General features: G+C 34.0%; 2 protein-coding genes across 2 annotated transcripts in view; both read left to right on the forward strand.

The window, feature by feature from the left end:
• LOC143917330 (uncharacterized) overlaps positions 1 to 956 on the forward strand; it is a 50717-nt gene extending 49761 nt beyond the window's left edge. Inside the window, exon 3 of the mRNA XM_077438812.1 lies at positions 835 to 956. Within this exon, the coding sequence (XP_077294938.1) occupies positions 835 to 956 (122 nt within the window). The remainder of the gene's footprint in view (positions 1 to 834) is intronic.
• Ras64B (ras-like protein 2) lies at positions 919 to 15376 on the forward strand. Its single transcript, XM_077438119.1, has 4 exons — positions 919 to 1146; positions 6900 to 6987; positions 12821 to 13029; positions 13109 to 15376. Exons 1-4 carry the CDS (start codon positions 1045 to 1047, stop codon positions 13304 to 13306), a joined length of 597 nt encoding a protein of 198 aa, XP_077294245.1. The 5' UTR covers positions 919 to 1044; the 3' UTR covers positions 13307 to 15376.
• Positions 15377 to 15453: the final 77 nt, after the last annotated feature.

The raw sequence follows: 15453 nt of genomic DNA on the forward strand, positions 1-15453 counted from the left end.
GTGAGAGAGCGCGCGCGCCTATAAGGCTTTTCCCTGGGTGGCCACTCGAATAAAAAAGCGAGTGTTGCCCTATGGGACGGTGGGAGAACGTCGCGTTACAATTTCTGTTATTTAGACTTAGAGGATAAGGATTTATGGGTAAATAATGAGTAAAGCATCGTTTAGAGCTTTCGAAAAGTTCGCGGAATGCTTTGGGAAGCTGTGTTCCCCTGGATGCTACTACTCCACTTAATTGCAAAAGCATTTATGTGTTGATTTATTATTATTATTTTTTTTATATTATATTCTGTGAATGTGTGTGTGTGTGAGTGTGCGTTTGACTTTTAGGTGAGTGTATGTATTTGTGGTTTATGTGTGTGTGTGTGTGTGTGTGCTTATGCACGCATAATCATGCGTACATGTATGTTTACTTGAGGTGTGCGTGCATTCGCACGGCACATCTCAGGTTTTGTTTCCTACCGCATGCGCGCTTTATGTGTTAATGCGTTGTTGTTAATTTTGTACTTGGTTATGTACAGTGTGGTTTTTTTTATTAGAACAGTGATGTGCGGTTGTTCTTGTGCGATATTCATGAACAACCGTCTCGTTCTCCGACGAAAGGGTCTCTTGGACTGTATTCGTCGGGGGGGTGGTGGCCTCATGTTGAGGGCTTTAAGGGTCAAATTCCGTGACCTTTAAAGCGGACTTAGAAAAAAGGATTTATGGGCTTTACTTTTTTACTTCGTTTTTTTTAAATTTCAATTTTGGAAAAAGTGTTGTGGACGAGATCCCGTCAGTGCTTTTTATTTCTTCAATAGTGCTTTTATCGGTTACTTACTGATAACAACATATTAGTTGACGTTGATGTATTATTTTTAACCCAAGTGGACAGATGGCTGGTTGGTGGCTGTTGTCAAATGTTTTCGTGTTACCACTTTGGCGTTGGCAACAGTGATCGAGGTGTGTCTTCGCGGTGAGTCTCACCCGTCATCCGTCAGTCGGTGGTTGGATTCGGTCGGAGGGGCTCGTGTTTTTTCGTTTCTCGTTTCCCGATTTGCATCCAGTATGTCTTCGTCTCCTGGCGTGGGTCCTTCTCGCTCCTACAAACTCGTAGTCGTGGGCGGAGGAGGTGTCGGCAAATCGGCCATCACCATTCAGTTCATTCAGGTATCCCCCAACCCCAACCCCATCCCCACCCACCACTCGTCACTCGTCACTCGTCACTCCCACGTTCGCACACTCACACACTCACGTGCACACCCCCCCACGTGTCCTTGAACTGTCAAATATGTTTGGCCTTGATCAGCGTTCGACACCGCCTTGACCGATTTCAAACGTTACGCCTATAAATAATTGCAGTGTGAACATTAAGCGGTGACATCAACTGCAATTGATTCGTCTATCTCGTTCTGCACATCAAACGAACGCTGCATAGTTTTGCAAAAAGGATACAACCCACTCGATTCACATAACGACAGCCTAGACGGTTTTTGCACAAAATTAATGCTGGTGCACAGTTATTGGCCGCCGAAAATATGATGCCTGTGACGTTAACAACTTATAGTGCTTCTGTTTTAAAGCTATTTTGCTGTCGATTGGTTTTGTTTTGGTTCAAGTGGTCAGTAACCATATCATGACCTTTTGTAAATGCACTCGTTCATTCTTGTATTGAAACAATAAAATAAACTTGCAGTCATTTTTTGATATGTTAATTAAATTTTAAATGAGATCTAATGAAAAATTGTACTCAATTCTACAAACATTGTCAGTTAACGGATTTTCGATGTGTAAAATTTCGCTCAAACAAAATTCAATTTGGAAACGAATTCCACCTGTTGCACAATCTTGTCCTATTACTCTCCAATTTATGAATTGCTTAAATGAACCAACCCACACAAGAATTGTTTGTACATAATGCAAAAGCGTTTTGTAATTATGAGCAGCACTAATGACGGCAGTTAGATTTTATATTAAAAAAGATAATTCATTAAGTTGAAGCCATCAAAAACTTACAACGGCCTGGTTCCATTGATCAGAACTACATCCGTATATAAATACCAAACTATTAATTATTATTCTTTTCCTAGAACAATGCAGTGGTACTTTGATTCAACTATTGCCTCAGGTTTTTCAGCTAGGACGTCCTTCTACTTATTCCCTTGAATAATAAGATGCAAGAGTTGACATATCTCGGGGTGCCGCATTCAAGTTTCTTGATGATCTTGACGATTTCTTTATTTCTTCTTCTCCTAGTGTCTCATCCGTTACTGAACATCGGCAATCGTATTTGCGATAATAATTTAGTTGGCCGCCACCTGGAACGGTGCAATGGTACTTCAATTGATTTGGACCATTGCCTTGAGCTTTTCAGCCAGGACGTCCTTCTTCCGGGGCCTCTCTTTCTGTAGATTTGGATAATAAAATGCAAGAGTTAATGTCTCGGAGTGCCGCATTCAAGTTTCTATTTCTTGGTGGTTTTGACGATTTCTTTAGTTTGATTCATCTAAGACAAAACACACTAATTTGTGACGTTATCTTATGCATAAATGCTACCACTGTTTCCGGCATCATATAAAAATAATATGATAAATTTAGAAATTATACTTTGTTTCAATCAACAAATTTCTTCCATAGAACGTTTAAAATATGCAATTTATTTCTAATTTGAGAATCAAATTGAAGATTTCACTCCATTTTTTAAGTCCCGTTTAGGTCAAATGATTAATACTCCAAGGTGATGTGTATATCGCTCATGTAAATATATATATTTAAATGTTTACAAGTTCAATGCTAACATTACTAAACATGTTGTAGGTAGTATTGCAAAAGATTGTTCGAAACCATGTCACAGTTAAACAGGTGCACCGTTTTGCTTTGACGATTCATTATGAACCGTTGTAAATGACATCCTAAAGATCCACATTAATGATTGAATATTGTAGAATGTTTGTAGCGAAGTTCAACCGATCTTATGGGGTTACTGACAGATCTTCTAAGACTACATATGTCAATCGATACGGTGTGTAACATATGCAAACGTCACACTCGTAGTGTAGGTGTAATAGCGTGACAACAGATGTGGTTTTTTTGTCTGAACAACAACCTGGAAGTTTGATTCTCACTTATCATAATTGTGTTTGTTAAGCCGGAATGTTAGATAGCCCGTGTCTGTTAATTGCAATTACAATTCCGTATGGATGTACTTATATAAGGGTCGTCATTTATTTATACAGGTATACACATTTTTATTATACACGACACCTATGGTCAAACATTGTACACAATTAATTCAAGGCCAATTAAAAACATTGATTAATAATCATAGAGACATCTATGAACAAATTATTTTACATCATTTTTAAATATCAACAAATTCTGAGATGCTATAAACTCAAATTCTGTGAGAAATATGGCTGGTTTGCCAATTTGTTGGAACCATTTCCAATAAAATCGGATAAATGAGCAAACTCTGAAAGGATGCGATCGACCTTGGAGTCACATATCCAAGGTCTGGATATGTTACTCCAAGGATAGAACCCGTTGACCACACAATTGAAAGGATTACACGCTAACTTTTGATATATGCTGCTTGTTAATGGATTGAACAGTATAATTTAATAAAATAGTATAGGGAAATCTTCCAAAAACATATAATTGACGATCAGCTCTAGGTTTGAGTCTGATTTATGTGCTGATGGCTCTACGAGTAGGCTTGAAATAGCTGTCAATGTCAGTATGTTACGTTAGTTTCAAATGATGGCCTCGTATGAGGGTTGTCACATATATTATAATATATAGTTTAAAGTAATTGAAATAGAAATGTTTTTCATTGCCTTTTTAAACGTCTTTTACGATTGCGTTAATTCTTTCAGTCGCTTTTGAAGAAGTAACAAGTGCGTGTATTCAGTGCAGATTTTTTCTGCACTGAGATGAAACTTTTGGTGATTGGGAAAATAAAGATACCTCGATCTTTTAAGGGAACTCCAAAGTGAAAAATCTCCCCGTCGATTATTGTACACAGTCAAAAAGGGGCATGGGTGGACAGGGAGATTTTTGAAGATTAGTTCATAAAGAAACGGGTTCCAGAGGTGCAAGATTGTTGAAAAAATAAGGGATTGCCACAGAAAGCAGTGTTGTTATTATATAATGCTCCTTTTCATCCCAACGACACCATATTGAAAACAAACAATGGACGTATGGTTACAAAATGTTTGCCCCCTAATCTTTGATTCAGCCCATGAACCAGGTGTTATATCATCAATGAAACGTCTTTATACTCGTATACACTTTTTTATATTTTGGCAACACCAGTACTAACTACTAACGGCCACATATCTGCTTAACTATGAGCGTATTTCTTAATAAATAATGAGTATTAAAATTATGAAACAAAAAATTGTGTTGTAAATATGATATTATATTCGAAACCAAGTCAAAATTTGATTATTCCGATCATCCGTGTTTTTCAATTATCCGCGCCCTTCCTCCCCAGCATTAGCCCGGATAATCGAGAGTGTACTGTAATTGTAATTTAGTTTAAAAAAAAAGGAAAATCATACAAAAAACATCTCAAACTGTTATCAACTGGAGTTTTAAATGCGATTTATCACATATTTTTTTGAGCTGACAATTTGGTTTCGAACAGAACTATGAATTTAAAAGTGTAGTAAAATAATATGATTATATATTTTATTATAATTTAAGAGATCATTCCTCGTTTTGAGTTATCTGTTATGTAGTGAATATCTTACAACCTATGTATGTACTTACGTTACTCTTTATTCCCGCTTGTTGTTTGATCTTGATTCTTTGAGCGCACGTTTAATTGATATTTTCCTTTAAGGTTATTTATGAGACTTTCAAAATCATTATTGTTTTAGCTGCATTTTTGTCTCACGACTCGTGTTACCCTCAAATATCATTATCCCTCTTAATCTGCCCAACAAATTGTGTGTATCTACCCTCAAGGGATACATATGCAAACACTGAATCTTAAACTATTGTTTTTAATTGTTTTTAATTGCTTTGCTACATTTTTCTCACGAATTGTGTTTCCCTCTAATATTATTATCCCTCTAAATCTGCATGACTAATTGTGTAACTACGAAACCATTTCTCGATACACTCAAGGGATACATGTGCAAACACTAAATCTTAAAATATTCTTTTTAATTAACTTTATTGCTTAGCTATATTTTTCTCACGAATTGTGCTACCCTCAAATATTATTATCCCACTTCATCCTACCCAACCATTTGTCGATACATACAAGGGATACATATATCACATACTAAAACTATTTTACGCATGAATGCCACTGTTCATCACCAGTTGTTTTACCAAACTGTGATTGGTTGAAATTGTTACCCTTATTGAATGTATGCTCATGTTAAACATATTGAAGATCACTTGCGAACATACTAAAACTATTTTACGCATGAATGCCACTGTTCATCACCAGTTGTTTTACCAAACTGTGATTGGTTGAAATTGTTACCCTTATTGAATGTATGCTCATGTTAAACATATTGAAGATCACTTGCGAACATACTAAAACTATTTTACGCATGAATGCCACTGTTCATCACCAGTTGTTTTACCAAACTGTGATTGGTTGAAATTGTTACCCTTATTGAATGTATGCTCATGTTAAACATATTGAAGATCACTTGCGAACATACTAAAACTATTTTACGCATGAATGCCACTGTTCATCACCAGTTGTTTTACCAAACTGTGATTGGTTGAAATTGTTACCCTTATTGAATGTATGCTCATGTTAAACATATTGAAGATCACTTGCGAACATACTAAAACTATTTTACGCATGAATGCCACTGTTCATCACCAGTTGTTTTACCAAACTGTGATTGGTTGAAATTGTTACCCTTATTGAATGTATGCTCATGTTAAACATATTGAAGATCACTTGCGAACATACTAAAACTATTTTACGCATGAATGCCACTGTTCATCACCAGTTGTTTTACCAAACTGTGATTGGTTGAAATTGTTACCCTTATTGAATGTATGCTCATGTTAAACATATTGAAGATCACTTGCGAACATACTAAAACTATTTTACGCATGAATGCCACTGTTCATCACCAGTTGTTTTACCAAACTGTGATTGGTTGAAATTGTTACCCTTATTGAATGTATGCTCATGTTAAACATATTGAAGATCACTTGCGAACATACTAAAACTATTTTACGCATGAATGCCACTGTTCATCACCAGTTGTTTTACCAAACTGTGATTGGTTGAAATTGTTACCCTTATTGAATGTATGCTCATGTTAAACATATTGAAGATCACTTGCGATTTAACTGCCTAACTTGTGGTAGCACTTTGAGACTAGTAACCAGTAATACAAACTTGTACATTAATCTCGTGTATACTTACTGCTATTTAAATGATATAACCATCTGATAAAATCTGTGACTATAATATTTTTACACCATCTCCCACTCGTCCCCGTAACATATGTAATGAATTTCAGCGGTTCCCATAAAGCTCGAAAGCAACGTAAATATATATTTTATAGCATTATATTATTATACACACACTCGAGGCGATAGTATACATTATTATAATAATAAACGTTGCACATCTGCGAATCCGTCCCGCTTCCGTCGATCCATTTCGTCGAAGTGTATCTGGACGGCGGAGAATTTTAATTGGCGACCGATCGAAAATTTCGTTTCTTTTGATTGGCCATTGATTGGAGACGCGCCAAACGGTCATCCTTATCAATATGCGCGTTTCGTCGGAATACCTAAAATAGCGTCCAGTTTGTGTATTCAAGGCCCCATCGCCTAAAATTACACCGACACACACACACACGCCCACACCCACCTCGCTCTCCGCAACAACATTGAAGAATACATTATGAAATTGATGTAATGTTCTATTTCAGAGTTACTTTGTGACCGACTATGACCCCACCATCGAGGACTCCTACACCAAGCAATGCGTTATCGACGACATACCTGCCAAACTCGACAGTATGTATCATTTTTTTAATTTTATTTTATTTATGTGTGTGTAATATTCGAGTGTGTTATGTTTCTGGTGTGATGATGATGTTGTCGGGTGTCGTTACCACAGGGTAAATTCGGAATAGCTTTGATCGTTTGGTCTGTTCGAAATCCTTTTATTTTTATTTTTCGAGGCGAAAATTGGCGTCTTTACAAAAATAACTTTGGCCTATCCGTTGAATGTCTCGGTCGGTGTATCTCAAAGTTCGGCAAAGTGTGCTAATTTTCTTGTTGTTCAACGTCGATAGCTCGGTCGTGATTACTAGACTGCGGATGGACACCGTGCTTTTTCCAGGAATCGGGGCGGTTCAGCTCTATTTACAAAGCTAGAGTCCAAATAATTTGTATATATAGATTATTATTTTGAATAAAAACACCAAAAATTTTTTTTACTACCGCCATCTATGTATAAAATTAATGACTACCAACTGTCGCCGAGATTAAAAATGTTCGGACTTGAAAAGCTTCTTAAACAATATTTCTCTATCGTAATGGTGGAGGATCCATTTACTTTTTTAATAATTTTATAAATTATGTTCACAATACTCTCTACGTCTTCGTATATTTTTATCTTCTAATTGTCTTCTTGCTGCTGCATCTTCTCAATTGCATTCTTCACTATATGTTCGATGGATGGAGCTACTCCACCAACCGCCTTAAATGGACAATGAATTGATTGATTGTTCTTATTATTATTATTTTTCAATATAATATATATACATATATATATAATCTATGTATTATTTATGGGTCTACCTCACGGGACCGAAAGTGAAACGCCCGAAAACGCAAATATCGGAAGGCAAATATCGAAAATCGAAAGATCTTAAGTCGAAAGATAAAAAAAAGGGTCTCTCCCCCCGTCGTACATACTCACTTAATTTGCGCGAGCAGGATACAACAGGAACAAGAGGAACAGGCTTTTCCTCCCGTATTCTACGCTCGCACATTAAACATGGCTGTATGACAAAAAGAGAGATAATTTCACCGCATTCCACTCATATATATTATATATACATAGTACCGTTTACCATGCACCCTTTTTTTTTGATCATTCGACTTAAGATCTTTCGATTTTCGATCTTTGCCTCCGGTCCCGTGAGGGAGACCGCATTTACTTATATTGATGACCAAAATGAGCAATATGGCAAAGTATGAAAACGATCGGATAAGAGGCAAACTTTTTCCTGAATTGTAATCGTAAGTGAAACGTAAAGAAGGTATGTAATATGTAAAAAAAAAAACGTCCGGCGAACCTTTAGCAATGTATTCACAACAATTGAACAATACGCGGGCACCCTCTGGGTCCGGGCTTTAGTGATATCATTCAAATTTATCAGAAATGTCTGCCCGAGACGCATTCTCCAGTTGTTCGATCACATAGCAAGAAAAGCTGGTTGTGGTCAGTGGTGTGGATGGAAGAAGAGGAAGAGGTATTTCCCCGACAGGCTGGAGCGACCAAATACGAGCAGTGACAGGCTCTTCTATAGTGACAGTCTTCCATGTTGCCGAATCTAGAAATAAATGGAAACAGCCGATCTGGCAAAAAACTTCTCCGTGATCACAATCCTCAAGAATGAGGCACACGACTGCTGAAATAAAAAATGTAATAAAAACAGACTACATACATACATATATAGTTTGAAATTTTTCATATATTTTCAATGCTTCTTTTTTTAACTTTCTGAATTGGCCTTATATAAATTGAAAATATTTAATATTCATAGTTTTTCGAGTTAATTTTTGTTTTTTTAATTATATAGTGTTTGTTAAATGCTATTTAATTACTTATTCATGTGGAATTGTTGGAAAGCGCAAGTTTATTACATGAGGATTATTAATTCTATTAAAAATGCTGGTCTATTTTTAAGTAAAAAGGAAAATTTTTTTGGTCTGGTCTATTTTTAAGAAAAAAAGGACACATTTGTATATATGTATGTATGTCGTCTCCTTAAAGAAGGGCAAAACACTTAATAGAAAATAAAAGCTAATAGAAGTTTCAGTTGAAAGATAGTTATTCAGCATATATTTTTGCACAATTTATTAGTTAGGATTTAACTTTAAGGGTAAATTTTTATTTTGATTGTTTCCTCTTTGTACTGATGCGATGGCTGATGTGCCGGATTCTGGTATACATATAATTTCGAAAGAGACATTATATATATGTTTGTTTGTTCGTGACAGTCAATTTAATAAAAAAACAAATGAGAATTCAAATAAATTAATATAAAATAAAACTATTCAAATACATTAAATAAAATGTTTACTATTAGATTAGTCATGTTTAAGCGGTTTATATTACAAATACCGAGCGAAGCCGGGTAAAGCTACTGGTATAACATATTAAGAATGTTTAAATCCAAAACCTCATCAGCTTTATTATATACATGTACTATGTAGACGGTTCTTTCGACTACGTTTTGATAATTTTATGTATCTCTACGAGCCGTTGGATTTAACAAGCAAAATGTGATCGTGTTGTTCATTAGAAAAATAAACCAAATATTCTTCTTCGGCGACGTTGATGATGTGATTGTTGAATGTATGAAAATAAATGCGGTTAATGGTCAGTGGGTTTATATTACAAATACCGAGCGAAGCCGGGTAAAACCACTAGTAAGTAATATTTATATATAGGTTGTAAAGCAAATAAAAGAAGATAAAAATGAATGAATAAAAGAATTTAGTCATCAAAATTATAATTTTGGAATGTGAATGTTGAATCACTTTTGAAGGTAACACAGAATATTATTTGTAAATATGAAGTTCAAAGAAAGTCAAAAATTCTAGAAATAAACTTTGTTTATCCTGCAAGCCGCTGGCATGACAGTCCCTTGCTTTGTAGCGCAGTGCAACAAATTGCTGCAAAATTCTTATTCGGACATGCAATAAAATACTTGGCATCCAATATCTGGTTATCTCGAGATGTTCAATGTGCAGTAAAGACATTTAACACATATAGCCGATAACAAAATGTCAAAATGTGTTCGAAAACAGGAGCCGATAAATCGAACCCAGGAAAGAAGGAATAGATAATCAAGGTCGAGACGTTTCACTTCTACTGTATGTGACGAATATTCAGACTACATTTGTTATAATATCTAGTTTGGTGTTATTAAGTTTTGTGAATTTTCTTTGGGTTTAATTACGTCAAAATATAATACATACGAGTTCATCTCCTTCGCAAATATAAATGTAGTTTAAAATATAATCTGGAATGAAATTATAACGTTTGTGGTCTAGTCTTGCCACCCGACAATCTGACACGAGCTTGGTATAAAGGATATATGGTGATGAATGAAAACCGCATTATCATGGGAGATTGCTACGTTTGTGTCCTTAAATGGACACTAAACTTGATGGAAATGAATAAGATTGTACTAAAGAATAATTCTCAATGACGTAATTTCCGTATATCAAAATTAGAATCGATTTCGCCGAAAAATGTACTACGCATCATTGAAAGAATGTTTTCAATGCTATTTTAATGTAATCAAATCTCCAAAAATATTCACCACTATATGATTCTGAAAGGTATTTAATACTATATAATATTGTGTAAAATTTTATACGTGTTTTAATTTTTTCCATGGATTTTTGATATTGCTCAGTAGTGAGGTATCAAAATATTATTGTTTTTGATTTATCAATAGCTTGCAGGCCAACTGAAATGACTCACATTGCCTAGATCTGTTCTAACGCGTCCCCATTGCAAAAATATGCCCATTTTCTGCATTGTTGTTGTAAAAAATATTTGTTAAATCAAAATTTATGCTGTTTACGATTATATTTTATTGTCACTACCCACGAAAGATATGTATATGTTCGATTTTTAATCTTATAATCAAAATTGGTATCTTTCGAGTTGCCTATTTTTATTATTATTACATACCTCCTTTACGTTTCACTTACGATTACAATTCAGGAAAAAGTTTGCCTTTTATCCGATCGTTTTCATACTTTGCCATATTGCTCATTTTGGTCATCAATATATGTAAATGGATCCTCCGCCACTACGATGGTGCAAAATATCGTCTAATGGTGCCTACGGACTAAACCAACGATGATTTTGGGCCAACTTTTTTAACCAGCAGGATAAAACCAGTAGCGTGCAAAATATTGAAATAAAAATTAAATTAAAAAATTGAAATTAAATATCAAAATTAAGCTAAAGAGCGAGATTGAGCTAAAATTAGATCATCGTTGATGTTTTGAATTACGACGATACGCATTTAAAACCAGAGAAATATTAACGACAGAGCCAGCAGCGTGGCTCGGTCGTTAAGCTTCTGCTTAACACTGAGAGGCTCCGAGTTCGATCCCTTGAGCTGACCTCGATTGAAAAAGAATTTTTCTGAGTATATCTGTAATGCTGCTGGTCAGACCAGGATTTGTGACTCCTGGTTGATCGTTTCCTATCAGAGTTTGCCAATTTTCTCTGATTTCATTGTTGAAACGATTCCCGATTAAAAATTGGCTAAAAAAAATCCTTCCTACCCACTATGTCACCACTATTTGAGTATGATTAATGTAAATATTACAATAAAAATGTATGTACAATTCATAGATGTCTCGTTAATTGTCGAGTTTGTCAGTGTCTCGTAATTTAGCGACTTATGTATATAATAAAAAATGCTGTATTGTTTGTAATTTGGCCAGGAAGGCGCATTGGGGTTTACCTGTAATGCCTTCCTGGTATGAAATAAAATAAAAAAATAATAAAAAAAAAATAATAATAATAATAATTTCTCTGCTTACGAGCGAAAAAAAATCTTGTTATTATTTCTTAAAAGTCGTCACGATATGTTACTGTATTTTGACAGTCGATGATCGATAAAAAAAACAATTCACAAAAAACCGCGGTGTCGGTTGTCGGTGATTTGTCAAAGGGTTTTTTTTTCTTTCGTCGAAATAAAATTAATAATCACACATTATCCGATAAATTTTACCTCTGAAATGATTTAATTACTTGATTTATTTCGACGAGAGAAACAATTGAAGAATAAAAAAATCCGTTTGATGTAACCGACAACACCCGGGTTAGCAAAAATCGTTGGATCACCCATACTAATACATGATATATTCTCAGTAACTGCTTTACGGGGAAGTAAAAATAATAATTCTTTGATTTTTTTTCGATCTTAGTGCGTATCTTCGTAAGTCAAAACATTTTAAGTCGAGGATTACCTGTATGTGATTGTTGATGATCTAATTTTAGGTCAATCTCGAAAATTTATTTAAATTGTGCATGTTCTGTTTTAACTTTCAATATTTAATTTTAATTTTAATATAATGATTATAATTTTATTTTGATATTTGAATTTAATTTTAATATAATAATAATAGTTTTAATTTTGATATTTAATTTCAATTTTTAAATTTAATTTTTATTTCGATATTTTGTACGCTACTGGTTTAAAAAGTTGGCCCAGAGACCGTTCGTTGGTTTGGTTCTTACGCACCATAAGACGCGTTTTAAATCTGCCCGGCGAGATAGTCGTTGACGTTTGTCCACCGTTTGTTTATTAGTTTTAAACATAGATGGCGGTAGTAAAATAAAATTATTGATATTTTTATTCAAAATAATAATTTTATATACAAATTATTGCTTTAGACTTCAAACTTTATTTTACAAAATCACCTAAACTCAGTTTACACTTCTGACATTTTGTCAATAGTAAGTTTTTTTGAGAAATACTAGCCTTTTTCAGTGAATTATTGGATGAATGCTAATCTCGTGACAAAGTTTCTATTTCCGAGTTTATGTATGACTAATTGTCGTAAATTTTTTTCATTTCAGTTTTGGATACGGCGGGTCAAGAAGAGTTTAGCGCAATGCGAGAACAATACATGAGATCGGGCGAAGGTTTCCTCTTAGTGTTTTCAGTTGCCGATCACTCTAGCTTCGACGAGATATACAAATTCCACAAGCAAATCTTACGCGTCAAAGACCGAGACGAATTCCCAATGCTGATGGTTGGCAACAAAGCCGATCTGAACGACCGTGTGGTAATAGTAATGAGATTAAATCGCGGAATTGTATTCGAATCTTGCATTATCTGTACGTTTGCATCGCTTTGTGCTTCAGGTCGGTCTGGAAGAAGCGCAGCATCTGTCGCGGCAGTTGAAGATTCCGTACATCGAGTGCAGCGCCAAGATGAAAGTGAACGTCGACCAGTCGTTCCACGAGCTCGTCCGAGTGGTCAGGAGGTTTCAGCTGTCGGAGAGACCGTTGCTCAAGCCGAACCACAAGCAGAAATCAAAGAGTAAATGTTGCGTGTTGTAACAACCGTCGACTAATATTCTGCTGTATTATATACATATACACGTTTATATATTTTACCATGAAGTAATTTATTAATAATTCTGTCGTTCAGGTGTGTAATTATGGTCTTTTGACTGATCCATTTTGTGTGATTTTTGAAACAAAAAAAAAAGAAAACGTAAAAATAATTATATTTTTATATCCATATATATGTGTATTATATTGAACTCATATTGAGCTTATAATATAGATTTATTTTGTTAATTTATTAACTTGATTATTTGAGATCTATCGTATAATATTATATATATCCGAAGAGACCCAAAGTACATTTTGTATTGTTTTTTTTTTTTTATACAATGTGCATTACAAAGTTCAACGATTTTAGTCTTTACTATAGTATATAAATAATAAATGGATTTTACATCCTATTTTTTGTATCAAAGAGCTTTTTGCTGTAGCCGATATTAAAGAAATTCCAAGAATTTCCTTTAAATGTCTACGTTTCTATTTCATATCAAACATTCATGATGAATAGCGAATGGAAGTGAAATTATGAGGATAAATCAATATGTAAAGCTAACTTGTATGTAAAATCAAACACTCACAGCTATTCATATATACCAGTGGTGACCATGAGGGCTTTTTTGGGCGTCGACCTTTTTTTCGACTAATAAAGGACGAATACCAGTCAAGAAATTGATATTGTTCTCGCATCTTTTGAAAGGAAATAATGAATACTTATTAGTACATATATCAATAGCCCGTTCATTGAGACTATTTTTGCTTGAAATTACTGTTAACTAAATAATTATTTCTCTAAGTAAGACATTATTCAGCTGCCAACAGTGATGGTCATTTTATTTAAAAATAATACTCTCAAAGGAGCCGAATAGTTAAAAACTGGAAATAATGTTTAATACTATGGATGGACCGACTGATACCGTTATACATATATAAGTGCAAGCCTAAATGCAAAAGTAGGTGTAAACCTCTCCGACAAAGAGAAAAAATGAAACGACGGATCTTATCTAAAATATTTAACAAGAAAATCTTTACATTGTTATTGATTTATTGTATTACAATACATAGTGCATGTTTATTTATTTAATTGCTATTTATTTAATTTAAAAAAGTATTATATTTTATATTGAAAACCTCTGTCAACTGTAATATATGCAAATAATACTGGAAAAATTAACTAAGTCAAAAAAAAGCCTGCCTTGCCACTTCTGATATATGTGCATAAGTTTTCACAAGCCTATATATGTACTTTTCCTCGTATTGACTTTGAAAAGTGCATTAGAACGACGAATCAGGGTACTGTACGTTTTCATAAATTATTTACAGAATGTCTATATTGTATCCATAACTAGTTTTAAACAAAAGTTTTGTTTGTGAATATTTTTTGGCCAAAATCTCAGCTTATTACCAACATAAAAAGGTTTTATGAAGCAAAATCTAAATTAAAAAGGGCTTGAAATTTTAAAACATGTTTCCATTGTGTTAAAACCTGTCCAAATAGAAAATTCACGAAAAGAGGATGTACATATGTATACATAGATGAATTTTCTCCGCTTATTGATTTATCCTTATATTATATATCTAGTAGAGAAAATGGATTGAAATGTTGTATTATTATATGTATATTGGAGCTTTCGAAAGTAAATGGGTCAAATATGCCATTGTAAATCCTATTTGGATCATTTAATTGATAATATGTAAAATATTAATAAATCAATCGTTGAACTTTGCAATTGCGTACATTTTTCACGCTTATCGTACATGTTGAGGTTTTCACCGGGAACACACGCACACCATACATAAGCTTACGTATGTTTATACAAACATATATCGCCGATTCACATATCGCTTATATTATAATAAAATATAAACCGTATACATGTTTAATTACTATGTTTTTTACACAATTGTGCGATGACAGTTGTCCGCTTGTGAAATGTTTAAGATGTGTATATTTTTTTACAATATTATAGTTTTACAATGGTAAAATGAACTTTTTATTAGCTTTATACATGTACATTGTGACTGTTGATGTGGATTTGTAATGTTAACAATTATTGCCTATGAGCGCACAGTCTTACTGTTACATCTAACAGTTATATATATATATATATATATATATATATATATATATATATATATAT

This window comes from Arctopsyche grandis, chromosome 9, assembly GCF_051622035.1.
Source record: "Arctopsyche grandis isolate Sample6627 chromosome 9, ASM5162203v2, whole genome shotgun sequence".
NCBI classification, from domain to species: Eukaryota; Metazoa; Arthropoda; class Insecta; order Trichoptera; family Hydropsychidae; genus Arctopsyche; species Arctopsyche grandis.